Source organism: Vigna unguiculata, chromosome 9 (assembly GCF_004118075.2).
Source record: "Vigna unguiculata cultivar IT97K-499-35 chromosome 9, ASM411807v1, whole genome shotgun sequence".
In the NCBI taxonomy this organism is placed as follows: domain Eukaryota; kingdom Viridiplantae; phylum Streptophyta; class Magnoliopsida; order Fabales; family Fabaceae; genus Vigna; species Vigna unguiculata.
Genome location: NC_040287.1, coordinates 1068266 through 1094033, shown reverse-complemented (window position 1 = coordinate 1094033; position 25768 = coordinate 1068266). Strand labels below are relative to the sequence as shown.

Sequence of the window (25768 nt, the reverse complement as noted above, 5' to 3'; positions counted from 1 at the left end):
AAACACTCGTTCACCAATTTAATCTCTATCCTACCATTGCCATGACTCTTCTCCAATTTTGCTCCGAAAAAAGTTTCCATGGCTTCTCAGACCTTGCACGACGCAAAGAAATCACAAGCCAGAAGAGCATTACGGTCCCTAGCCATAGGCATCGCAGTTCCCTTCACCCTAACACTCACCATAATCATTCTTTTCGGTTCAGGACGAAGGTACAACAGCATATCAAAGCCCTTCTGGTTTGCACCACTATGGTTCATTCACTTGGCTTCCTTAGGTTCATCTTTCTTCATGGGTCTTGCAGCATGGTTAGTGTGGGCTGATGGTGGCTTCCAAGGAGAAACCGACGCTATGTCGCTTTACATAGCTCATCTTTCTCTCAGCATCGTTTGGCACCCTCTTGTTCTCATCATGGGTGCTTATTGGCTTGCTTTGCTTTCTTGCATCGTCAACTTTGGCACCCTCTTTATGTGCTACTTGAGGTTTAGAAAGGTTAATCCTTTTGCCAAAGATCTAGCCAAACCTTGTTTGGCTTTGGCTTTGTATCTTTCTCTTGTTAGCTTCAAGTTGATGTTTATCTAATTATTCAATTCATTCAGCTTATCCCTTTATGGATGGATTCTCGATTAATTCTCTTAGGTACAGAAACATGTGTAATCTTCAAATAGTGTTGTTACCCTTATTAAGTCTCGTTCGTATCAAGCATTAGTTAATCGCTTTTTTTTTCCAGATATCTCAAAAACTTTTCTCCTCATTTTTTATCCTACGAATTCTTTTGTTTGGCTTGTTCATTTTCATTCGCACAAAAATAGTTTTTGCATTAGATGTTTCGAAGGTTATGACAATAAGAAGAAAGAACTATAAATATTGTGTTAACTTTGTAAAGAAAGTTAACACAATAACAATGTAGTTTCGATGTGTGTACTTGTGCATTACAACAACAAAAAATCCTTTAAAGAATAAAATAGGAATAAAAAATAATTAGAATGTTAAAAAATTTCAAGTATTTAAGTCCCAACCATGATCATGATGATCCAAATCATTTTTTCAGAGTCTTTAAAGAAGTATCTTTTTGGTTTGGAACATTGTTGATCATTATATACAAAATAAGTCTTTTTCATCACTTGTTTCCCAAAAACTAATATTGAAAAATAAGAAAGTTTTGGCAACCAGTAAGTTATTATATAAAAATAAATAAATTTGGCAACTAATAAGTCAAAATAACTAAGCAGTGATAAAAAGTAATGCACAAAATTAAAAAAAAAAGTTTCAGTTAAAATATTCGAACATTGCCGTAGTATTAATCACGTTATATATACTTTCCTCTTTCAATATTAGAAATTTTATCATGATAATAGTTTATTTATAATATATACATATTTATATATATATATATATATATATATATATATATATATATATATATATATATATATATATATATATATATATATATATATATTCATACAGAAAAAAAGACACGTCTTTTATTTCGTGTGTGACAGTAAAATATTACTTTTGTCATTGTCGTTGCAAAGAAAAGTGGGATCATGTACTAATTACTGAGCTAAGAGTCCTTCCTGATATTACAGTGAAGGTGGATCAATACATTACGATATTATCAATTGTTTACTCAGACCTTACGAATGTTCTTCGGTTTAAACTATGAAACATGGTTGACATGTTATATATTGCTCCATGATTGCTTAATAGATCTGTGAAATCCTCGCTGTGCACTCAAAAACTGAAAACGAAACTACTAAAATAGTGAGGAATACACACATTGAATTCATTGCCTCTTTCAAAAGCTTTCTCCAAAGCAAATCAGTTTCACACACACATAACTCTGCAAACTGTATTACTGTAACTGTTCGAGATTGGATCAAAATTATCATCTTTAACAATCTAAGTTGCGGTTCCAAATTCCAATCATTAACAATGTCTCGTGTAGTGAAATCTCAGACAGAACAGTCCCAACAAAGATTGGCTCAGAAGCAGAAGAAGTTGCATCTTAACAAGAGATAGATTCCTTCCTCGAGCGCTCTACCAACAAGAGGGAAAGATAACATAGAAACAACAACAAATTCACCCAGAAATAAAGAAAGGAATTATTCTGAATCTGACAATTCTTCATTAATCAATTTATCCACAAAATGAACCAACAAAATCCAGGAAGAACAGACATAGAAAAGAAGGGCATTTTTTTTCTTTTCAAATAAATCACTATAACTCAAAGGCAAAACAAATTAAAGATTACAATTTTTTCAATACTATCATCATCATCATCATCACAGGCAGCTACAAAGCAGAGTATTGTGGCAGCAGATGGATGAATATCAAGTAGCAGTAGTATGAATTAGAAAAATGAACCAACATCACCAAGTTTGGACTAACTCCAACTTTGGCGTCAACCTCAATTTTTTGTGGTCACGGGGACCACAGTTGCAACCGCATCAATCATATATTTCTGCAATTTCCGAAATCGCGCTGACAAAATGCAATCTATGAGCTTCATGATCAAGAAGAAGGAAGCTTGATAGCTTTGAAATCAGGGTGAAGCAACCCAAGATCATCCTTGATCTCAAGAGGGTTGCTGGTATCATTCCTCACTTTCTTCACCCTACGACTACCAAGGGACTTATGAGTGAAGCCATACATCTGCAAAATCTGGTTATCCCCAAAATTATAAGCCCTATCCATCTGCTTCAAGCACCTCTCTACAGGGTAATCCCCAAACTTCCCACAAGGCTTGCACCCCACAAAGTGGGTCACCAAAGGCCACCTATGATCCCCAAGTCCCGGGTGATAATTCTCAATCATCTCCTCATAACGGTCCACCAAAATCCCCCAATACCCGTGCAAGTAATAATGATTCTCAAGGTAAACCTTGTTACCCCATGTTTCCTTCCCAGTGGCCAACAAATAAACCATTGCAGATTGATCATCAGCTTCAAAAACAGGCCTATTCTTAAGCTCCCTAGTGAGCACTTTCCCAGCCTCATCCCTTATCTTCCCTTTAGGCCCCATAGGAGCCCAAGCATCAAGAATATCCAAAGACCATTGACAATTCCTCAACAGAAAACTCCCAGTGTTCAACCCAATCCAATTCTTCTCATCATACACCATCTCATTCCACCCGTGCATAACAAAGTTTGAATCTTTGTACCTCTCCCAGGGAACCTCAAAAGCCATGTCGGTGAACATTGCATCACTGTCCATCCACCAGAGAAACTCCACTTCAGGGTGTGACAGTAAAAGTTTACGAATCAAGGGAAGCTTGGCCCAAAACCCTGCCATCTCAGCGTCCAAAAGAGCCATGTTGTAGAAAATCTCAATCCCATGAACCCTGCAATAGTCAATCTTGTTCTTGATCGATTTCACAAGGTAGTGATCACCGACCGGGTTTTCACACGGTTTGGGGGACGAACCGGTCACTAAAAGTACACGTGGCTTGTTGGGTCGGATGAAGTTAGGGTACTCAGGGTTGGCTCGGAGCCAGGCTCGGCGCTGTTCATCCCAATCGGAGATTTTGGGTCCCAGAGTGTATGGAGCATTTGGGTCAGGCTTTTCGTCCTCCGCGAGAGGCTCGTCCACGAGGATCTTAGAGAGATCGAAGGTGGCGTAGTTGTTAGGGTTGGAATCGGCGTTGGAACCGGCTTCGGGTTTGGTTTCCTCGAGGACGCGGCGGGCGCGGGCGGCGGAGATGTGATGGCGGATCTCGTTGAAGTCCTGCTCCGGCGTACCGAACTTGCCAGCCCCGATTGTGCCGCGGAGGACGACCACCGTGAGGAAGAGGCAGAGGAAAGTCACCGTACTGTGCCGGCACGCGCGCTGAATCTGCCGCACGCGCCGCATCCCCAGGCACCGCTCCAGCATTGTCTCTCCGAGTCAACTCGGCGGAATCGTGCGCGTTTCTCAGATGGCGATTCACAAGCGGCGGAAGGAAGAGAGAGTGAAGAAGGAGTGTGAAGAAACGCGTGATTAATATTTAAGATGCTACAAAACATATTATGTCGGTGCAGGACAAGTGTTATGCCATCTTTTACCTGTCTGTAAACTTTTGTCTTCAATTAAGGCTATGTTTCTACCACTTTCTTCACACTATCAATTAAATAATTAATATAATTTATATATATATATATATAGAAAAGTATTATTACATTTTCGTTAGTAAGAAATTATATTTATTATATTTTTTAAGATTAAATATATTTTTATCCCGAGTTTTAAAACTATTTTCTTTAAAATTTTATATTAATTTAATTTTTTATTTTTATAAATTCATGATTTTAATTTTTTTTATTAAATTTTATTAAATTTATTTAATATTTTAAATATATTTTATGATAATATTTGAATTAATAATAAAATAAAAATATGTTAAACGGTATAAATAATTTAAATACTATCCTGAAATATCAGATAAATTTAATAAAATTTAATTAAAATAATTAAATTTATATATTTTATAAATAAGTAACTAAATTAATTAAAAAATAAGAGATAAAATTATATTTGACCTTAATTTTTAAAATATAAACACATTAATAACTCGCATTAATTGTAGTTTGAGCGCGTGGCATGTGTCATGTTGGGTACAGCTAATAATGGCCTGGGCCTTAGGAACATGCATTCCCATTTCGCTTAATTTGGTCCATCGTGTTGAAAATAGTTTTTTATTTTATTATTTTCAGAGATTATGCTGGGATACAACACAATTCACACATATATAGTTATTTTGTGTATGAAATTATTATAGATTTTTTATCAATAAAAGTGAAATACAATTTTCAGCATTGTGTCTCATATTCATATGAAGGAACTTCTAATATAATTTTTCAACATGTCTTCCATATATTTATGTTAATATTGTTGCTTAAGTTTTTATTTTATTTTTATAAATAACTCTCTACACTGTAGTCTACCACTTTTTTTTTTTCCTTATCAAATTCTGACGAAGCAATGCAAAAGGGTTTCTATAAGGATCATAGTTTAAGTTCATATAAATATATATAAAATATTATTTTTGTTTAATTAATTTCGTTTGAGTTATTTTTAGTCCGAATATATATATATATATATATATATATATATATATATATATATATATATATATTCATTGAAATGATGTCAAACAAGAAGAATTTAAAAAATCATAACTACATTCATCAATATCAATCAATTATAATAATATTAAATATTTATAATTTCTTTATTGAAAAGTGTTGGAACACGCTAATGCACATAAGAATTGCTTTAAATATAGAAAACTTAATTTTGAGTAAGAAGGAAATTACAATAAGTTATAATTTAGGCACTAAAAATAAATGTAAATGAAGTCCTTATGTAATTTATTGTTTTTATTTGAAATTTAAGGACACTTTTTTATATAGTTTATTGTTTTTGTAAGAGAATTGTATATTTTATATAATTTGTTTATTATCGTTAAAATTAGACAAAAAATTAAGAATTCATGAGAGAGAAAAATATGTAGAGAGCTTGTGATATAAGTGTTTTAAGAGGGATATAATTCAAAACTATATGATATTAAATTACAAAGATGTGGGATAAAATTAAAAAGAAAATACAATTTTGATACTTATAAATATTTGAGTTATAGAGCTTAAACTTTTTTTCAAATAATTATTTTTTATTTTAGGATGTAAAAATCCCTTTAAATAAATGGAATGTATCTTAATTTTAGTATATTAAGTTATATTAAACATTCATTTACACTTAGGAAGAAAAAAATTATCGAATGAATAATATTGTGATTTTATATATTTTTATTTATATTAGTTTCTTAGAAATATTTTCACTTTTAAAAATATTTTTCAATTTTGAAAATTAGTTTTTATTTTAATTTAGAAAATCAAGATTAAGATATTATAAATATTTATATTTTATATTTTGTTATATATATATATATATATATATATTATACAAATAATATAAGATAACAATTTTTTTTTAATATATCTTATATTTTTCTTATTTTTCAGATTCCTAAAATTCTCAACATCCATAATATTTTATTATGTAATTATATTATCTTAATATTTTATATTATTATATAATTTTTAAAATTTTATAAGTTCGTATTAAATTTTTAAAATCAAAATGCAAACTTAAATAAATATTTACTATATATGTATTTGTGTATTAAAGTTTACTTTTATTAGATATTAAATTTATTGATATTTTAAGTAAGATTATTATATAATTTTAAAAGAGATCAAAATAAAAAAGCAATTGTTAATGAAAATTATTTTGGTAGAAAATATTCTTAAAATATACAGTAACTATTGTTATATTTTATTTGCAAAACATAGTTAATAGTAAACTACCTATGTTATATTTTAAATTAAGAAAGTAATTATATTTTTAAAATGTATTTTATTTTAATTTTAATATCATAATTAATTATACTATAGATAATATGTTGCATTTATTTTAAGAAAAAAATAATAATGTTCTTTCTTGTATTTACATTTTTTATTGGCGATATTTTATTATTATTTAGTTAGTTTGAATTTACTACTATTTTAACGTCTTGTCATAAATACAGACTAAGGTGTTGTCATTAATACAAATTATTGTATTCTTTTATGTGTTTGAATTTGGTTTTATTTTCATCATTAGATATGACTCTAATAATCTTGTAAATAATTTGTGGACATAGTATATTATATTGTAAATCGAGTGTAATAAAATTTATAAATTAGAGAAAATATTTTTTTGTGACTACAAGCATATTATAAAGTATTATGTTACTTTGTGTAATACGAATTTAACTTATAAAAAATTATTTTTGAATATGTTTGAATCTAAATAGGATAGTTTAAATTATGTTTTATATTTAGGTTAAATATGTTTGAGTTTTTAAAATTTGTAAAATTAAATTTGTTCTTTATTTAAAATTTTGATATATTATAATCTTCAAATTTTAAAATTAATAAATATATTTTTTTAATTTAATTAGATTATTTTGTCTTTTAATATGTTAAACATGTTTATTAATATAAAAACAGAAATAATTATGTTAAAATTTTGTACAAAAGCAGATTTTAATTTTAAGGTTTTAGAACTAAAAATATATTTAATTATTTATATATTGATAATATTTTATTTAAATTTTGATATTTGTTTTGATATTAATTCCGTAAGAAATAATTCAGACTTAAAGTTTTTATAAAGAAAAACATACGATTTAATTAATAAAAATAAACAAATATTACAATTTTCATTATCTTCCCGATTCTATTAATGCTTGAATACTAAATTTTACAATTTCTATTTAGAAAAAACACGTTTAAAATTTAGGAAATTTTAATATTTTTATTTAAATAAAATATTTCAGATATCTCCAAATGAAAAAAATTACTTAAATGACAAATAAATGTTACTAATTAAAAAATGACAACATTAATGATATTCTCTCTTATTTTTTAATTAATGTTTGTCAAAATAAATCAACTCATTTGAAAAACATTTTTTTATGTCAATCGATATTATTTTTAATCATTTTTATGGTGATGATGCTTGGGGAGGGTTTTAACATTTAAACGAGTATCGAATAAAAAATCCTCTCAATATACAGTGGTAAAAAAAATACTAATTAATAGAATAACACACGCGTTCATACATTTTCTTAAATAATTGATTTATTTAAGCAAGAACTGATTATATTTGACGATAAAAACTTTACATTTGCAAATAATAAATTAAATCGCGTGCATTAACAATCAATTATATTCTTTTAAAATGACTGATAGATTACTTGAGCAATGATAATAAATTATAGTCAATAGTAATGTATTATTTTTGTTATTATTTTTGTTAGTGACCCCAAACTCTTCTAAAGAGATTTTTTTTTTCTCATTCATCAATACATTTTATCATTTTTGAAGTAGAGTTTTGTACTTTACTCAAGATTTTGAATGTGTTAGATTGAAAACATGGCTTTCATTTTCTTCCTCCTCCATAGATGCACCCCTTTCCTTATTATTCTTCCTCCACCATCACCACCATTGACATTCTCTTTCTCTTCACCCACCTCTCAATGTTCCTTCTTTCATCTTTACCAATCTCCTTTCTTCTTCCTCCACCTACGAATAATAATGTGGGGTGATCCATGGAGGTCGTTCCATAAGTCCACAACAAAAAAATGTGGAAGGTCAACTATTGTAACTTTTTGATCCGCTTAAACCCACTCTACATAACTTGCAACACGCGCAAGTCAATAGTGGGCTGACTCACATTTGACTTTCATAGCTCGCGTCAACTTAAATTATTAAAATATAGCAGCATTCGCACAACATGTCGTGTGTGTTTCTTATAAACAACATGCTCATTCACGTTTCTTTCTCTGGTCTATCTAAAAGTATCTTACACGGGTCGCAGATCGGTCTACAAACCTATGAGCCGAACTTCATGTAGGACGAGTAAGCCCGACCTACTTTTTGTGGGCCAAATGCAGGACAAGTCAAAACATAGTGGGACGTTCTGCATAGCCATCATTCCTCCATCTTCACTTCCAGTATCTTCCTTTCTTCTTTCAACTCCATCGATGCACTTTCCTCCCCCCACCTCTACCGACCCAATCATCACCTTATTCCTCCACCATCTTTCCCCCAATTTTTCACCTGTTTATCCTACACAAAGACACTATGGATTGCATATTTGAAAATGTAAAATAAAAAATGCATTGTAGAATCCGAAATACATATTTTATATTTTAGATTGTGCGATTCAAAATACATTTTTTATTTTTGCAATCCAAAATATGTAATTTGAAGTGCATTTTTTTTATTCTAAACTATACATTTCAAAAGGTGTCTTAAACCATGTATTTTGAAACTTAAAATAAAGAAATATGGTAAAATTTTATTTTTCAAATGTATGGAATGTTGAAAGTGGAAGCTTATCATCATACCCATGTGGTGTTTTTGACAATGCCTAAGTCAATAATAGTGTCCCAGTTTTGTTACTAGCGGTTACTTAAAATAAATAATTAATGTATAGAATAATGGTGTCTGTCTAGAGTTGACGTAAGTAAAGCTTAAAACTCTTTAAATCAATCAATCTAATTGTTTTAAGCATTAACATAAATGAATAGGACAAATATGAAGTAAGAGAAACTCTCTTATAATGACTTACTTATCTAATCAATTAAGTTGTTTAGTAGAGCATCAATTAATTGGACTCTTTTATATACTCCATAATTGATTGGATTGTTTTTCTAATCAATTAATCTTAGTATCAATGTTTCTTTTTTTAAACCAACATTGATTCACATTTTGAAACACAATTATATTTGAAATTTAAGACAACTGAGAGATTGAGAATGAGTAATTATTGAGTGATTTGATATCACACTGTTGGATTTTGAAACATTCGCCAATAAATATTCAAAATGGATATGATTTTGAGAGTTTTGACTTGACACTACGATTGATTGTAATTTTTCACACCAAAGGTGTATTCGTTTATTTCTTTCTTTTGTGAACTTCATTTCTTTATAGTGTATTCACTATGTAGGCGAATAATTAATTGTAATTGTGTGAAGCATCATAAGTGATGATAGTTATTTATTAGTGTATTGAATTCTTGGTTCATTAGAGTATAGAATTATTTAGGAACACTTATAATTCTCTAAACTCTATCGAAATAGTAAAAATCTTTTAACCTCAAATGGTTTAAAAGAAAATTTGACGAAAATTTAATTTTGAATTGAACTAGTGTAAAATTGTTGTCCTTTTTCATTGTTTTCTTTAGTGGTCTAAAGATAATCCATGAAAACATGCATTTGTCAATTCATTAAAATTCATGTTAAAGACTAATAACAAAAAACTATTTCAAATTTGCTTAAGAGATAAAATTTTTGAAATACTAATTCACCCACTTTTTAATTGTGTATATTGGACATATCATTTTTAATATGGAAGTGTAGTATGAAATTATGAAGGTGAAAAAAAAAATTGTCATTGAAATATTATGTAATTTTTTATATATTTATTATTCATTTTGATGATATTATCTTAAATTCTTGTTGGTCTTTATAATCACTGATAGTTGCAGTTAATTATCCTCATTATCAACCATTTTAAGGAGAGATTTTTAAAATCTCTTTAGATTAATTTTTAAACTTTTTATTTTTTTGTTTTTATTCATTATTTTACATAAATAACAATGGTTGATAAAAAAACAATTCTAATAATTTAGATCACAAAATGAATTTTATAGATATTAATAAAACCCAGTTAATATCAAGAAAATGTAAAATTAAAAAACCTGAATATTCAAATATGAAGAATTTTAAATTTTTAGCTGTTAAAAATAAAATTTAGTATTTTATAAATTTAAATAATTCAATTACTCTTATAAAATTCTATTTTTTTTTCTACATTGTTTTGCACAAACAGCCTATTTTATCATAAAACACTTTAAATTATTTATAAAAATAAATTATTCCCTTAAAATCTCATGTTATTAAGCTTTTGATTATCTGTACTAAGAGATGTAAAAATGCAAACAAACTTTTTTTCACGAGATAGACTTAGGACCTTGGCAATTATTTTTTGTTTCTTATTCACACACTACGGTTCCAATACTCTATAGACTCTTGTATATTACTTTTAAAATTTTTATTATTTTACATTTTTTTTTATAATTGTAACCGTGTCATGTTGTAAGATAATTAGACAGAGTTTAAATCAAACAATCTGAACAATATATTGTAAATTGCAATTCTAACAAATGTGGTTTAGTAAACATTTTATTGATTTGATTGATTTAAACTCAACCATGAAATAAACTTGAATGATTCAATTTAATTTTAAAAATTTAATAAATCGATAAAAAACATTGTACATTGTGAAAGCATCTATACAATAATAAGATTTTGCTAAAGACTAAACTACAAATGTTGGCAGCATGTTTCTATTAGCTTAAATGTTATTTCGAATGCTTTTATATTTTTTATGTTCATTTTATATTACATTTTAAAAGTTGTAATTTGTAATTTATGTTTTAAAATTTTGATTTGAACGTCTTTAATTAACAAGTTCAATAGACTAATATAAGTTGTTGACATTAATCATAAATTTGTCTAGTCAATCCATAAAAGTATTTTCTTGCACAATAAACTCATTATAATTTTTTGTTTCAAAACTCTCTTCAAATTCTATTTATCATAACTAATGAAAACTCATTTTTTATAATAATAAAAAAATTAAATATAAATAGTAAAAAAATATTTATATATATAAATACTTTTTTATTATTTACATTAACGATTTGACTATTAGGTAGTATAAAATAACATTTTTTATAAAAAAACCGGTATAAAACTCTTAATTATAAATTGTTTTATGAAGCTAAAAATATACTTAAAATTTAGTCATATGTAAATCTGATTTTTAATTGTGAACAGAAGAATCAAATTCCTGTAAAATTATATTTTTTTTCAAAAATTAATTACAAAAACATCTAAAATTAAAAAAAAAGAAAAAAATTGGAATCAAGCTATCCTAAGATCAAATTCCAATTAATTTTCTAATATATATATATATATATATATATATCATAATTTCACATTGCAAATTCAACTCTTCATAAATGGAATTCTAAAAAATAATTTCCAGACATATTTAAACTGGACAAATAATCTCCACATACTATTTTTTTTTTTGTGCTGGATGGATACATTTGCCTACATACATCAATTTATACATACATAACATTAAAGTAAAGTAGATTAAGACACAAGACTCCTCACTCACTCACCCTCTCCAACACAAGGCAATTACACCACCACACACTGACACTCACACAAACACACTATAAAACCCCAAACCCGAAAGCAGAAACTCTTTCGTCCTTCAACCAACTTCTCTCTCTCTTGGTGGCGGCTCTCAGCTCTCATAACCCCAAACCCTAGCTTTGTTCCATTTCTTAAATCAAAATCATGTACACGTAGTTTCATTTCATCTTTCTACACGTTATTTATTTAATTACGACGAATACACACCATAATTATATTATTACACACGTATAAAATCATAGACAGAGGTTGAGGTTGGAGGAAGAAACGAAAATGGATTTGGTGGAGCAGAAGAGGAAGCAGCGAGAATTTGCGTTAGCGTCTGTGTCTGAGGTTTCTTCCTCTTCTTCGTCTGCTTCGCCGGGGGTTGGTGTGTTTGCTGGTGACCGTCTTCAAATTCGGAACGAATCTAACCATATTCTTCTCAGTGTTCATCTTACAGATTTTCAGGTTGGTTTCTGTTTTGGTTTTTTTGGAATATCCCTAGATTATTTGGTTTGTCGTGTTCGCTTCGTGATGAAGTGTGCGACAAATGGTGTTGTGATAGTGATGTCTCTGTTTTTGTTGCTGTGTATTAAAATGTTGTTGTACGTTGTCGTGGTGTACAGCTATTCAGGTTAGGTCCTATTGAATCAGTTTGCATGGTGGAAGGGTCTGATGACAAACAGGTACACATGTGTAAAACACCTTTTGCTATCTCAGCTGGTGTTGTTTCATCTGGCTTGCACATTATGAGTTTTGTTATTTTTTTTTTTGGTTTAGAAGATTTGAGTTTCAAATAATTGGTATTATGGTAGTACTCCGGTATTCTGTGTTTTTTTGTCATTAATTGTCATCAATAGTGATGTTTATGCTTGTGTTGGGTGAGGTTGGTACGATTGCTTAACTCGCTGATGTACTGTCATGCCATATAGTTATGTATGCCTTTTAACTGTGCTATTTTTGAACCAGACATCTTATTCCAGTGGAGTGGCTATACAGTTTAGAAATGAGGAAGAGAGTGAGGCCTTCCATTGTGTATTCCAACAATGGAAGAAGGATTTCAATGTTCAAGGTGCTGTTTTGGAAATTTGTGTAAACCTTCTTGTAGAATGCTATTTGACAAACTCTGTTGTTGATTTTGATTACCTCGGTCATCTTTGGTTTGCAAAATAATATTTATAAACCAACTGCATTGTTGCTGCTGTTGACAATTGTGTTAATTTAGATGAAAGAATTTCATTATTCAATGTGATTTTAGATTTTCTGAATGGTTAGATGGTTTAATGGATGTTTAAAGAACTTGTAATGGTAGTTTGTAGTATTGAAATGGTACATGAAGTTAATGTGGAGTAGGGGAACTTTGGTTGTTGGATAACTAATGAAAGGGATAGTTTCTTATTGTAATACTTTTTAGTTTTGAATTGGAAGCATTGTTTATGTTGTATAACCTTTAGGTTCTTTCTTTACAGTTAGCATCTTGTTTGTATTTTGTAGTCTTAATTAATTTGTGTAGGTTAAAATATTTGTCATCTTCCACACGAATCTTTATTTTTAACTGCATGCATGCTTACATTAGATATTTATTGGCAATATAGTATAGTTGTGTAATTATATATTTGATTTTTTTAATGCAGCAGGAAATTTACCGAATGGAACTAATGTAATAACTTCTAAAAGCAAGTTTGACGAGAAGATAGAGTCATCTTCTGCAAAAATGTATTTTCATTATTATGGACAACTTCTGCATCAACAAAATATGTTGCAGGACTATGTGAGGACAGGTTACACATAATTATATTCTAGTGATTTTATATTTAGTTATTTTATTTTTTGACTTCTACCTATTTTTTTACAGTATCTGTAATGCTCTTGTTTTTCTTTAGGAACCTATTATGCTGCGGTTATTGAGAATCGCTCAGATTTCATGGGCCGTGTAGTAGTTGATGTTGGTGCTGGTAGTGGAATTTTGTCATTATTTGCTGCCCAGGTAGTTTAACTATCTAAGCTGCAAAGTCTATATGCCATATGAGATTGCTTAAAAATTCTGTGTGACGTTCCTGTCCAATCTTTCTTCCAATTCCAACACTTGGTATGAAGTCCTTATCACTACTCAACATTGGACCATGACTGGTGCAGAGGACTAAAATTAAAAATATCACATGGCCTGACTAGCTGAACCAACAAAGAAACATTTACAAAAGAAATAGAATGTCAAACATTTTATACCTAAAGGGGGAAACACTTGAACTCCACTAAACTTGACCTCTTTTGCAAACAGACTCTCAAAACGTCAATTTTGGTCCTTAATGATACTTGGACTTTACTTACTTTTGGTATATAAACAATTTAATTTCAATTTTATCTCAATTAATCTTCAAAATTTACTATGGATGTCAGATTTCCTATTTCACAGTAACACCATCACTTTGATGTGGCACTCTGTTTAACAGAAGCAATTCTCATGCTTTGATTCTTTTTACTTGTCATGTGACACTATCTTATATGTAATATGCATGTACTATGTTAACTGGCGTAAACATTTTTTTATTTGCTTTCTGGAGCAAGGGAGGCTGATGAACTTCCAGCACATTGATGTGGGACAAGACAAACAAATTTAACCATTTGTATATCCTTAATATATATATATATATATATATATATATATATATATATCATTTGAATTCTAATAGGTATAATTTTTTGGCAAAAATTTGTTCCACCTTAGTTTGTAAGTAATATGAATATGAATTACCAAGGCTTGCTTCCGCGAGCACATAATGTTAGAGATTGTAACAAATTAATTACATAATAATCATAAATATTAAATATGTCATTATAATAATTTCTACCCCCTGCAGCAATGAAAAATCAATCAATTACTCCGTAAAGTACTCTGGAATTGCAAATGAGTTTGTAATTAACAATCTGAATGCCAATAGATATTCACCGTGACTTTATAAACTTCTTTAAAATTGTAATTCCTAGATTTCTGCTCAAAGCTCAAAAATAATTACAGTTCCCTGACAATGAAAACGAGTCAATGACTAATTTTGTTAAGTTTTAAGGTTTGGGGTGTGCTTCTTGACCCCACATAATACTTTTTCAAGAAGTGGGTAATTTCTCTTGCTTCAAAAAGAACAATTCTTAACCCTAGACAATTATCCTACAAATGTGTTGGTGGATAACAAAAAGGCTGGTACTATTATTTTCTTTTGTTAGAAATGGTGTGTTTGTTCTGTCTTGTTTCCAGGCTGGTGCAAAGCACGTTTATGCTGTGGAAGCATCTGAAATGGCAGAGTATGCACGGAAACTTATAGCTGGGAACCCAATACTTGGTCAACGAATTACAGTAAGATTTTTCCATAGTTTCCTTTAGTAGTCATTGTTCATTAGTTATCTGATTGTTCAGGGCTATGTGAAGTGATATGTTTACATATAGGTTATTAAAGGCAAAGTTGAGGATGTTGAACTGCCTGAGAGAGCAGATATTCTGATCTCTGAGCCCATGGGTAAGCTTATGTTTTACTTTTGTGAATTAGAGAATGATCTTGATAATCCATCAAAGTAGTCCATAGTGCAGGCAGGGTGCTGCAATAGAGTTGCCCCTTGCTGCTCCTAAGGCATTTGTCACAGAGCACGGGTTGCAAATGCTCCTACATTGTTCCCTTGGTAGACAAGGCTCTATGACCCCCACATGCTCTGTAACCATACGCAGTCTGTCACTGCAACAGCCTTCATGACCTCCCATTCCTCCATCTGCTTTCTCTTTGTCTATTTCATAGATAGGGCCAGCACTAACAAATAGTTGTTGTTTTTTTTTTTTGTTTTTTTGTTTTTTTTTTTATTTATCTCCTGTTTTGAATTTTTGGGCCTCGGTCCGAGTCAGACATCTTTTTTCTCTTTTCGTTTTTAATGTAAAGCATACCATAGTGTATAATATAATTGACCAAATAATAGTGATAATAAATAATATACAAAAAACTATTTAAAGCATAATATATAATAGACATTTAAATATAACTTTTAAAGCATAATACGTAATACAATATTAGTTATTTTGGAGCTGGCCACTCTTTTCCGCTATTTGCAATTGACTACTGTGTGGTCCATGCATAAGTTAAATTTTGTCAATAGATTTTTCCGCCTTGTGGTGTTGAGATAAGTTGTCAGGAATTTGGAAAGGCTGAGTGTTATATGGGGATCAGCTGTTAATAATTTTGTTCATAACTTATTAGTCAGGGAGGTTTCTCTGTTGTTGCGCAGGCACCTTGTTAGTCAATGAAAGAATGCTGGAGTCGTATGTCATTGCAAGGGATAGGTTTCTCACCCCTAATGGGAAAATGTTTCCCAGTGTAGGAAGGTACTTTGAAGCAAACATTCTCTACTTCTTCCCCTTTTATGTGTGACGCTATTAAGCATGTGACAATATGATTTTACAGAGGTAATTTGTTGGGATAATTATCTTCCAATAAGGACAGTTATTCTTTGCCCAATATGTCTTATTTTGCAAATAAATGGTTGGGATTTATGTTTGCAACCCCCCTCCCCTCCACCACCTACAAAAAAAAAAACGCTTATATTCATATAAGAATTATTTTTCCTCCTAACCTTGAATTATAATTATTACTGCTGCAGGATTCACATGGCTCCCTTTAGTGATGAATATTTGTTCGTTGAAATTGCTAATAAGGTGTGCAATTTTTTGCTGTTTTACAGACTCATTAATTTCTTAGACCTTGCACTTCTTTTAGTTCTTTGATGTAACTGAATTACAGTACTCGAAAGATCCTGCTTTCTAAAAGAACACTTATTTTGGCTTTGTAGAACCCTGTTTGTTGGATGTTGGTTTTTAAATTTTGGTTCAGACTTATACCATTATATAACATTCTTTTAGTGATAGTCGATAAGAGAAATTATCCTTGTTTTCAGACCGTTGTATTAAGCCAATTATTCTTCTTTCCTTAAATTCATTGATCAATATTGTATTATTTTACCTGTTCAGGCACTGTTTTGGCAGCAACAAAACTATTATGGTGTTGATTTGACGCCCTTACATGGGACTGCCTTTCAAGGATACTTTTCTCAGGTATCCCTCTAGCTTGGTTTAAAGAAATGAAACGAAGATTTCCAACTGGTCCATTCCAATAAGAGTAGGGGTGTATTTGGAACACGTCTAAAATGTTTGTTGGTGATCCCCTTGCACATTATATGTGATATCTGTTTCTGGAGATTATAGGACTCAGAATTCACTAGACACATTAGTTTGTTTTGTTCACTTAGACACATGAATGCATTTTTCATGTTTGAATTGCAACATCACCTGTTTTTCATACTATTATGCGTCAAATTCATGGTTCTAGGACAAATATATAGCATTTGGCATTTACATAGCAAGCTGAAAATGCATTTCAATTGGTCCATATTCAGCTTTACATTTAGTTCTGGGTTTTTTGTTTATATTTTCCCTTGTTACCTCTAGTTTTGACATAATCCTCTCTTGTTTTCTTCCCTTTCTGCCTATTGCATTCCCGATGCAAGCATTCCATTCTGTCAAACTCATTGTCTCTTAATAAATTGGCACCTATTTCTATTATTTTGGTATAATATTTACATGCTTATTGAAAGTTTGTGTTAAGTGACTATAGTTTAAATCTAAGGGTCAAATCAGGATCTGCTTTTGTTGTAAGATAATTGGAGTGTCTGGCAAATAAGTTGAGTTGGAATTATATTTGTAATTCTCGTAGCAAGCTGAGGGATATACTGTTATTTGGATTTCTAGACTTGCTATTATTATTATTATTATTATTATTAATTATATGGTTTTCTTTCATTATTTTTGCATTTTTTAATAATCATGTATGTATTGTATTTTTTTTGTCTGTAATGCTTCAACAATAAGTTGTTATGACTTTTGATAATGAATATTTTTGGAGTTGCCAATATTTTCTATGGATTCTGAATTGGTAACACTAGTTATTAAAGATTGTGCGTCTACTATCTCAGGTCTAATCCTCTTTTTGTCTTGAATTCCTTCTAACATACGCCTTGCTAATATGCGGTTCTTGTCTATCATTGTTTATTTTGAGTACTTTGTTGGTCTCCGTAAAGATGCTCCAATAGTTGGGTTGTGGAAAATACAAATTAATTAATGCCAATTGGTGGTGTGGTGCCTATTGTAGATGTAGAAATAGTTAGTATATCTAGGCAATCATTGCACCTAGCACCTAGTTGTAGCCTTTAATGTTTTAACTTCCCTTGTATCTCCTTTATCATCTATATAAATATCAAGAACAATAGAGGGTTCTGATTAAGCCCTCAAAATATTTTCACAGTTTAATCTCAAGTTGGTATCATAGCGGGTCGATCACGCTCTGGTTTTTGTCTCATATGGTTTGCCATCATCCGTCATTGTTGTACGTGGCTGACCACCATTAGTCATCGCGGCTGTCCAAGCTTAGTTCATCTCTTTCTAGAACTGCCCACTGTCCTTTTGAACTACCTAACACTGTCAAACAACATTTCCCACTGTCTGTCGTCGTCTGCAGTCGTCTGCCATCGTTCGCCGTCGCAGTTCTGTCCGGAAACCATCGGATCTGGACAACCTCTTCGAGCGACAACCAACCCTGCCGGTGCCGAAGGCAGACTCGTTGCCATGCGCCTCCACGCGCGTCATTTCCTTTCGCTGTAGCTAGGTTCGTCATCGCGCCACCTCCATAGGTGTTGCTGGAGCCTCCTTTGCCCGTTTTGACCTTCAAAACTCAGTTCCGGTGAAGTCCAGACGCAACCCTTGTGGAAATCTCCCTAGGGAATTCGAAAATCTTCATTGTTTTTCGCAACTCCTCTTTGTTTTTTTGTTCCCTTGATCAGATATGGCCACTGGAGGTACTGGGAGTGCTATTTCATTCTCTGAAAGCCCCTGCATTACTTTCGAGAAGCTAGACGGACAAAATTACCTCTCCTGGTCCGCTGTTGTTTAGATATGGTTCCTTGGTCAGTGACATCATGACCATCTTGAGAAAGACGAAAGCTATGTGCCTGAAGAAAAAGCAGAACAATGGAAGCAAGCAGATTTTCAGTTGTGTGCCCTGTTGTGGCAATCCGTGGAGCCAAGACTTTTAATATCTCTTAGGGCCTTTAAGTCATGTCACTCGTTTTAGAAGAGGACTCAATATATATGCCAACAATATCCAACGCCTATATGATTTGGCGGACAAGTTAGCATCTCTGAAAATGACCAACCATGACATGATCTCTTTCATGAATGAAGCACAATCAGTCGTGGAAGACCTGCGGATGTTTCTAAAAGTCAACGCTTCAGATGAAATGAAGAAGCTGGACAAATACTATATGGTGATGATTCTTCGCGCCATTCATCCAGACTTCAATCACATCAGAGATCAACTTCTGACCTCTCATGAGATCCCAAAAGTCCCAACACATGAAACTCTAAAATCTCCTGCTCTAGTAGAACCATTTGTTATGGCTGCAACTCGAGTAAGAGGAGGATGTGGACCTAGAGGAGGTGGGTGTGGAGGCCGTGGACGTCCTCAATGCATGTATTGCAAAAGGATGGGTCACACTCAAGAAAATTGTTACTTACATGATTTTCCTTCCAAAAATGCCAATGTCTCTTAGGTTGAAACTACTGAGTCCAAGTTCACTAAGGACGAGTATCAAGAGTACATACGTCTCAAGTCCAACAGCTTGACACAGTCATCTCAAGTTCCAAGTACATTAACAACTTGCATCTCTCAATGCATGGAAAGTCACAATTCACGGGTAATTGATTCCGGTGCTTCTGACCACATCTCTAGTAATACCTCCTTGTTCTCAACCATTTTATTTCAAGACAAACCTAATTTTATAACTCTTGCAAATGGCTCTAAAACTTCCTCAAAGGGAGTCGGTCGAGTCATCCTGTCTCCCTCCTTAAATCTAAAATTTGCCTTTTTTGTCCGTAATTGCCCCTTCAATTTAATTTCCTTAAGCCAATTAACCAAAATGTTAAACTGTTCAGGAACCTTTGATAACAAATCTTTTGTTATACAGGAGCGTGGTTCGGGAAGACAGATTGGAGAAAGATATGAAGCAGGAGGATTATATCATTTTGGATCTCGTCCACGAGTGTCGTGTTGTAGCCCATAGTCCTAAAATGTTACATGATCGGCTTGGTCACCCTCATCTGTCCAAGTTAAAAAAAATGTGTCCTGAACTTAGTGGTCTTCAGATCTTAGAATGTGAGTCATGTCAACTAGGCAAACATTTTAGATGTGCCTTTCCTAAAAGGTCTCAATCACAATGTAAATCTAGTTTTTCTATCATCCATTCCAATATTTGGGGACCTAGTCGTGTTTCGTCTTTTGATTTTAGGTATTTTGTTACTTTATTGATGAATTTTCAAGATGTACTAGGGTTTATCTTATGAAAGATCGTTCTGAATTGTTATCCATCTTCACATCCTTTTTACACGAAATCAAGAATCAATTCGATCAAGTAATCAAAACCTTAAGTGACAATGCCAAAGAGTACTTCTCATCTGCTTTGTCTGTTGTTTTAAGTTCACATGGTATCTTGCATCAGTCCACTTGTGCACATACGCCACATTAAAAACGGTATAGCAGAAAGAAAAAATCGACACTTGGTTGAAACTGCTCGTACACTTTTGCTTGGTGCCCACATTCCTGTCCATCATTGGGGAGATGCCATCTTAACTGCATTTTTTCTTATTAACCGGATGACGTCCTCCTCTCTCAATCATAAAGACCCTTTCTCCATCTTGTTTCCGGATAACCCTCTCTTTCACATTTCTCCTCGGGTTTTTGGTTGAGTATGTTTTGTTCACAACATGTCTCCATGTCTAGGTAAGCTTTCTGGTCGTGCTCTCAAATGTGTCTTGGGCTATTCTCGACTCCAAAAAGGGTATCGGTGTTACTCTCCTGAAACCAAGAAATACATGTCTGCCAATGTTACATTCTTTGAATAGACCCTTTATTTTTCTTCCTCTGTTCAAGACGCTCATGTCATACAACAAGTCCTCCCTATTCCAGTGGTTGAGTCTCCTATCTCGGATGTCTCTATCAACTCGAGTCCTCATCAAAGTCCTCCTGAGCCCCATCCCCACTTACTGATACCCTCCCGAGTCCCAACCTCCAACACAGGACTCTGACGGATAGTCCAATTATCCATGAATTTGGTGAATCCCCGACTTCGGATCCTTCTCGCTCGTCTCTTGCTCCCATGCCTCCTGATGAAGGTGATTCCAGTTGGCCCATTGCTCTTAGAAAAGGTATTCGTTCCACTCGGAACCCCTATCCCATTTATAATTTTCTTAGTTATCACATATTGTCGCTTCCCTGTTGTTCTCTTTTATTTTCGGTGTCTTTTGCTACTATTCCGAAAAATGTGAAGGAAGCACTTGATCAACCTGGATGGTGACAAGCCATGATTGCAGAAATGCAAGCTCTTGAACACAACAATACTTGGGAGCTCATGCCCCTCCCATCGGACAACAAGGCTGCTGGTTGTTGATGGGTATATGCAGTTAAGGTTGGCTCTGACGGTTAGGTTGATAGGCTCAAAGCCCAATTAGTTGTCAAAGGGTACACTTAGATTTATGGCCTTGATTATTGTGACACTTTCTCTCCCGTGGCGAAAATGACTAATATTCGCATCTTCTTTGCAATGGCCGCCATTCGTCATTGGCCACTTCATCAATTGGATATCAAGACTGCTTTCCTTCATGGTGATCTTGAGGAGACAGTCTACATGGAGCAACCTCCTGGGTTTGTTGCTCAGGGGGAGTCTGGTATGGTGTGCAAATTGCATCGTTCTTTATATGGCCTCAAACAATCACAACGTGCCTGGTTTGGAAAATTCAGCTTCATTGTTCAAAATTTTGGGTTAAGACGCAATGAGAGAGATCACTCAGTCTTTTACTCACATACTTCTTCTAGGAAATGTATCTACCTAATAGTATATGTTGATGATATAGTCATTACAGGAAAGGATATTGTTGGCATATCTCAATTAAAGGAGCACCTGTGTAGGCGTTTTCAAACCAAGGATTTGGGAAACCTTAAATACTTCTTGGACATTGAAGTGGCTCAGTCTAAACATGGCGTTGTAATCTCTCAAAGGAAGTATGTTCTTGATATACTACAAGAAACTGGTATGATTGATTGTAAACCAGTAGAGAGTCCTATGGACCCAAATCAAAAGTTAACAACTGAAGAAGGTGAATTATTCTTTGACCCTGAGAGATACAGGAGGCTGGTCGGAAAACTAATTTATCTCACTATTACAAGGCTAGATCTATCATTTGTAGTTGGAGTGGTTAGTCAGTTTATGCAGTCTTCATGTGTTGGCCATTGAAATTCTATCACTTGCATTCTAAGGTACCTAAAAAAGGCTCTCGGGCAAGGGTTGTTATATGAAAATAGAGGAAGCTTTCATGTCTTTGGATATTGTGATGCGGATTGGGCAAGATCTCCTATGGACAGACGATCTACTACTGGATACTGTGTATTCCTTGGAGGTAATATTATTTCATGGAAAAGTAAGAAGCAAAGTATAGTAGCTATATTGACAGTTGAAGCTGAATATAGAGCCATGACATCACTAACATGTGAACTTATATGGGTGAAGCAATTTCTTCAAGAAGTTAATTTTTGTGACATCCAGACTATGAAGATGTATTGTGATAATCAAGCTGCTTTCCGCATTGCATCAAATCCAGTGTTGCACGAGAGAACAAAACATATAGAAATAAATTGCCATTTTGTTCGTGAAAAGTTGTGGGATCGAATGACCAACTCGCAGATATGTTGACAAGGGGACCTCAGATTGAGTTTATTTGTTCCAAGCTTGGTACGTACAATTTGTATGCTCCAAGGGGACCTCAGATTGAGTTTATTTGTTCCAAGCTTGGTACGTACAATTTGTATGCTTCAGCTTGAGGGGGAGTTTAGAAATAGTTAGTATATCTACTTAATCATTATGTGTAAGTTAGGAGGTTGAGTGTGGATAACCTGTGCACCTAGCACCTAGTTGTAGCCTTTAATGTTTTAACTTCCCTTGTATCTCTTTTATCATCTATATAAATATCAGGAACAGTAGAGGGGTCTCATTAAGCCCTCAAAATATTTTCACTCTTTAATCTCAAGTGTAGAGAAATGGTAGAATCTAATCAAGTGCTTTAGATGTGCATGATGAAAGATCAGTAGGAGCAGGATTTAGAAGAAAAGATTTGATGAGTGTAGTAGCCCTATTGTTAGAGGTAGAGGGAGACTAAGAAAAACTATAGTTGAAACCATTAAGAAGGATTAACCTTTCCTGTTAGGAGATTAACATTTATAAAAACTATAGTCCTTATAAATGGTGTCTTATCACCATGATTTGACATTTTTACGATTTGTTTAGTTTTTCCAATCCTCAAATCCCATGGGCAAGACTAAGATGGGTAAATTGAACGTGTCAGCTTTCTGTTTTTCTAGGATCTGTGTTGTTTTCTGAATCCTTTAAGGATCCCATGTGCGAAACAGAAATGGGTAGAATAGAATGAAAATGTTTCTCAACATTTTCTATTACTAGCCTTTTGCTTCTAGGGATTTCTACGAGTGTTCCATTATGGTGCTTTTTGTCAAAGGAGTAAAATTGGACTGCTATGGTTTTTAAAATTTATGTTGTGGTGAATAAATTTATCATATATTCTCTTCTCCATGCAGCCTGTGGTGGATGCTTTTGATCCAAGGTTGTTAATAGCTGCTCCTATGTTCCATGTGATAGACTTTACCAAAATAAAGGTGAGAACCTTCTCAGTTTTATTTGGTTAGATCGTTACTTTCCAGAGATCCTACTGGCTGATAAATACCACTTTTCGTGGAACAAACTGATATCTCCATCGTAGTACTCCAGCTAATACATAGCCTATACCACCATATTTGTGACAGGAAACTTGTTAATAGAAATATGTGACCTGGTAGTTTGTATCCATCAGTTAATCCTTTGAGCCTATTGCTGGATCGCGGTTGTATTTCTTCTTGATTATATCGGATCAATGTTTAGAAAGAAACATCCGAGTGTGCTCAAATCATGTTTCATTCTGTAGGAAGAAGAGCTATATGAAATTGACATTCCTCTCAAATTCGTAGCCACTGTGGGTGCCAGGCTACATGGGTTGGCATGTTGGTTTGATGTACTGTTCAATGGAAGGTAATCTTGCACTTCTTCGTGATACATTTTCTGTTTTTTCATGCATCATTGCTTTGTTATTGTTTGCATCAGTTAATTTGTCACTCAATTATTCTAAATCCGCAGTACTGCTCGAAGGTGGCTTACCACTGCCCCTGGTTCACCTACAACCCACTGGTATCAGTTACGCTGTGTTCTCTCACAGCCAATATATGTTGTGGCAGGGCAAGAAATCACTGGCAGGATGCACTTGATTGCCCACACTGCTCAGAGTTATACAATCTATTTAACATTGTCAGGTTGGTAATTGTGTGTTTTTTTTTCTAATTTATTACTATATTATATCTTGCACCATGTTGTGGATGAACAAATTTCAATTTTTCATTTAGCTAAAACATGGGGCCCTGGTGCTGAACAAGGAGGGATTCTTCAAACATCATCCTGTAAACTTGATCTGAAAGAACCTTACTATAGAATGTCCCAACCTCAAGCTTATCCATTAAACCAGGATCAGCAACCTCAAGTACTTCTACCGTCACAGGTATTGAATTCATAATCCAATATCTATTTTTTAACTTCTTTCTGCAAGCTTATTGTGAGTATAAATCTATGGAAGAAATGTAATCTCTTCCTGTTTACTGCACTAGTTTTTTTTTTTAACAGTAAGTTTGTTTGCCAGGATATAAACATCCAATCTCAAGATTTGGATGAGGTGGAGATGATGCAGCAGCCTTCGCCCAAGTCATGTGCTCAAATTGACTCGCTCATGCAGACTGCATAAGTTAATGAATACTTTATGCTTTGTAACATGAATCAATCTGTTAGGGGTATATGTCCGTCTTTATTTGGATATACCCCTTCCTTGTACATCGATGTTTTTTTCTATCTATTGTGAGTGATTGTGCTGCAAAATCCTGTATTCAATTGCATCGTAATTTATCCAGCAACACATTGCATTCTCAAGCCTGGTAAAATTGTGAGCCTCATTATTTCTGAGGTATTGCATCTGGCTTTGAAAGGACATGTCAGGCTCATAGGGGGGCGTTATTTTTGTTAACTACTTAAGTTGAAAGACTTTTTTGCTCTTGATTGCTAATTGGAAGTGAAATTTTTTATTCTAAATTATACCCTTTTTTTCCTCTGTAATTTTCTACACTGAAGCTTGTCAAGCATACCTTGGTAGAGTAGGAACAACCTTATAATAGACAACTCACTTTAGATACACATTTTTCTCACTATTTGCTACTAGACTCTGCTGGAGTTGCTGACCTTCCATCTCCACTACCTAAATACTTCTCTACATATTCAATATATTTTAACAAAGAGAGGTCCAAATAAGCCTATTCATAATTTTTTTAAGTGTCATCATGTCCCTAAATTGTACAATAATTTGATTTCTCTACAAAAATTGAGTATCTTTCATGTAATGTTTTTATAATAATTCTTGTATTTTATTGCACAAGAAATCCGATGGGACAATATACATGCTAGAGAATGGAAGACCAATGAAGATAAAACTCAACTATACCAGTGTTGGTTAGGATATTCATTGACACTCATCATTTAAGAATTCAATCTCGAGTTATGAATAAATAATGCACGTGAATTAAATGAAATGGAATATGAATGAAAGATGGAATGCAATGCATGTTATGATCATATGCACGTTATCAATGATTCATTTTACAGAGAAAATATCATCTTGGGATTACAAAATCAAAACACATGCTTATGGAGATGCAGATTGCTTTGCCATGAGTTCCTGGTAGTGGGTCA

General features: G+C 32.9%; 3 protein-coding genes across 5 annotated transcripts; 2 read left to right on the top strand and 1 right to left on the bottom strand.

Annotated features, from left to right (window-relative positions):
• The first annotated feature begins 78 nt into the window (after positions 1-78).
• On the top strand, positions 79-579 carry LOC114162566 (translocator protein homolog). Its single transcript, XM_028046497.1, has one exon. It carries the CDS (start codon positions 79-81, stop codon positions 577-579), a length of 501 nt encoding a protein of 166 aa, XP_027902298.1.
• Positions 580-2093: 1514 nt separating this feature from the next.
• On the bottom strand, positions 2094-4026 carry LOC114163331 (xyloglucan 6-xylosyltransferase 2-like). The gene has a single exon (XM_028047577.1). It carries the CDS (start codon positions 3871-3873, stop codon positions 2515-2517), a length of 1359 nt encoding a protein of 452 aa, XP_027903378.1. The 5' UTR covers positions 3874-4026; the 3' UTR covers positions 2094-2514.
• A 7757-nt stretch (positions 4027-11783) lies between these two features.
• On the top strand, positions 11784-25114 carry LOC114163071 (probable histone-arginine methyltransferase 1.4). Of its 3 annotated transcripts, XM_028047135.1 has the most exons (16): positions 11784-11967; positions 12064-12271; positions 12430-12489; positions 12773-12875; positions 13438-13584; positions 13687-13790; positions 15054-15152; positions 15243-15312; positions 16067-16163; positions 16439-16493; positions 16806-16889; positions 23527-23604; positions 23910-24013; positions 24119-24291; positions 24382-24533; positions 24672-25114. In XM_028047135.1, exons 2-16 carry the CDS (start codon positions 12095-12097, stop codon positions 24771-24773), a joined length of 1605 nt encoding a protein of 534 aa, XP_027902936.1. In that variant the 5' UTR covers positions 11784-11967; positions 12064-12094; the 3' UTR covers positions 24774-25114. The 3 variants fall into 3 exon arrangements, with proteins under 3 accessions (XP_027902936.1, XP_027902937.1, XP_027902935.1); XM_028047136.1 differs by having other exon boundaries at positions 11792-12271; positions 13441-13584; XM_028047134.1 differs by having other exon boundaries at positions 11792-12271.
• The last annotated feature ends 654 nt before the right edge of the window (positions 25115-25768 follow it).

Coding starts and splice junctions, on each gene's coding strand:
- LOC114163071 (XM_028047135.1), top strand. CDS start 12,095: ATGGATTTGGTGGAGCAGAAGAGGAAGCAGCGAGAATTTGCGTTAGCG. Junction 16,890..23,526: donor TTCAAGGATACTTTTCTCAG/GTATCCCTCTAG, acceptor TTCTCCATGCAG/CCTGTGGTGGATGCTTTTGA. Junction 24,014..24,118: donor GATGTACTGTTCAATGGAAG/GTAATCTTGCAC, acceptor CTAAATCCGCAG/TACTGCTCGAAGGTGGCTTA.
- LOC114162566 (XM_028046497.1), top strand. CDS start 79: ATGGCTTCTCAGACCTTGCACGACGCAAAGAAATCACAAGCCAGAAGA.
- LOC114163331 (XM_028047577.1), bottom strand. CDS start 3,873: ATGCTGGAGCGGTGCCTGGGGATGCGGCGCGTGCGGCAGATTCAGCGC.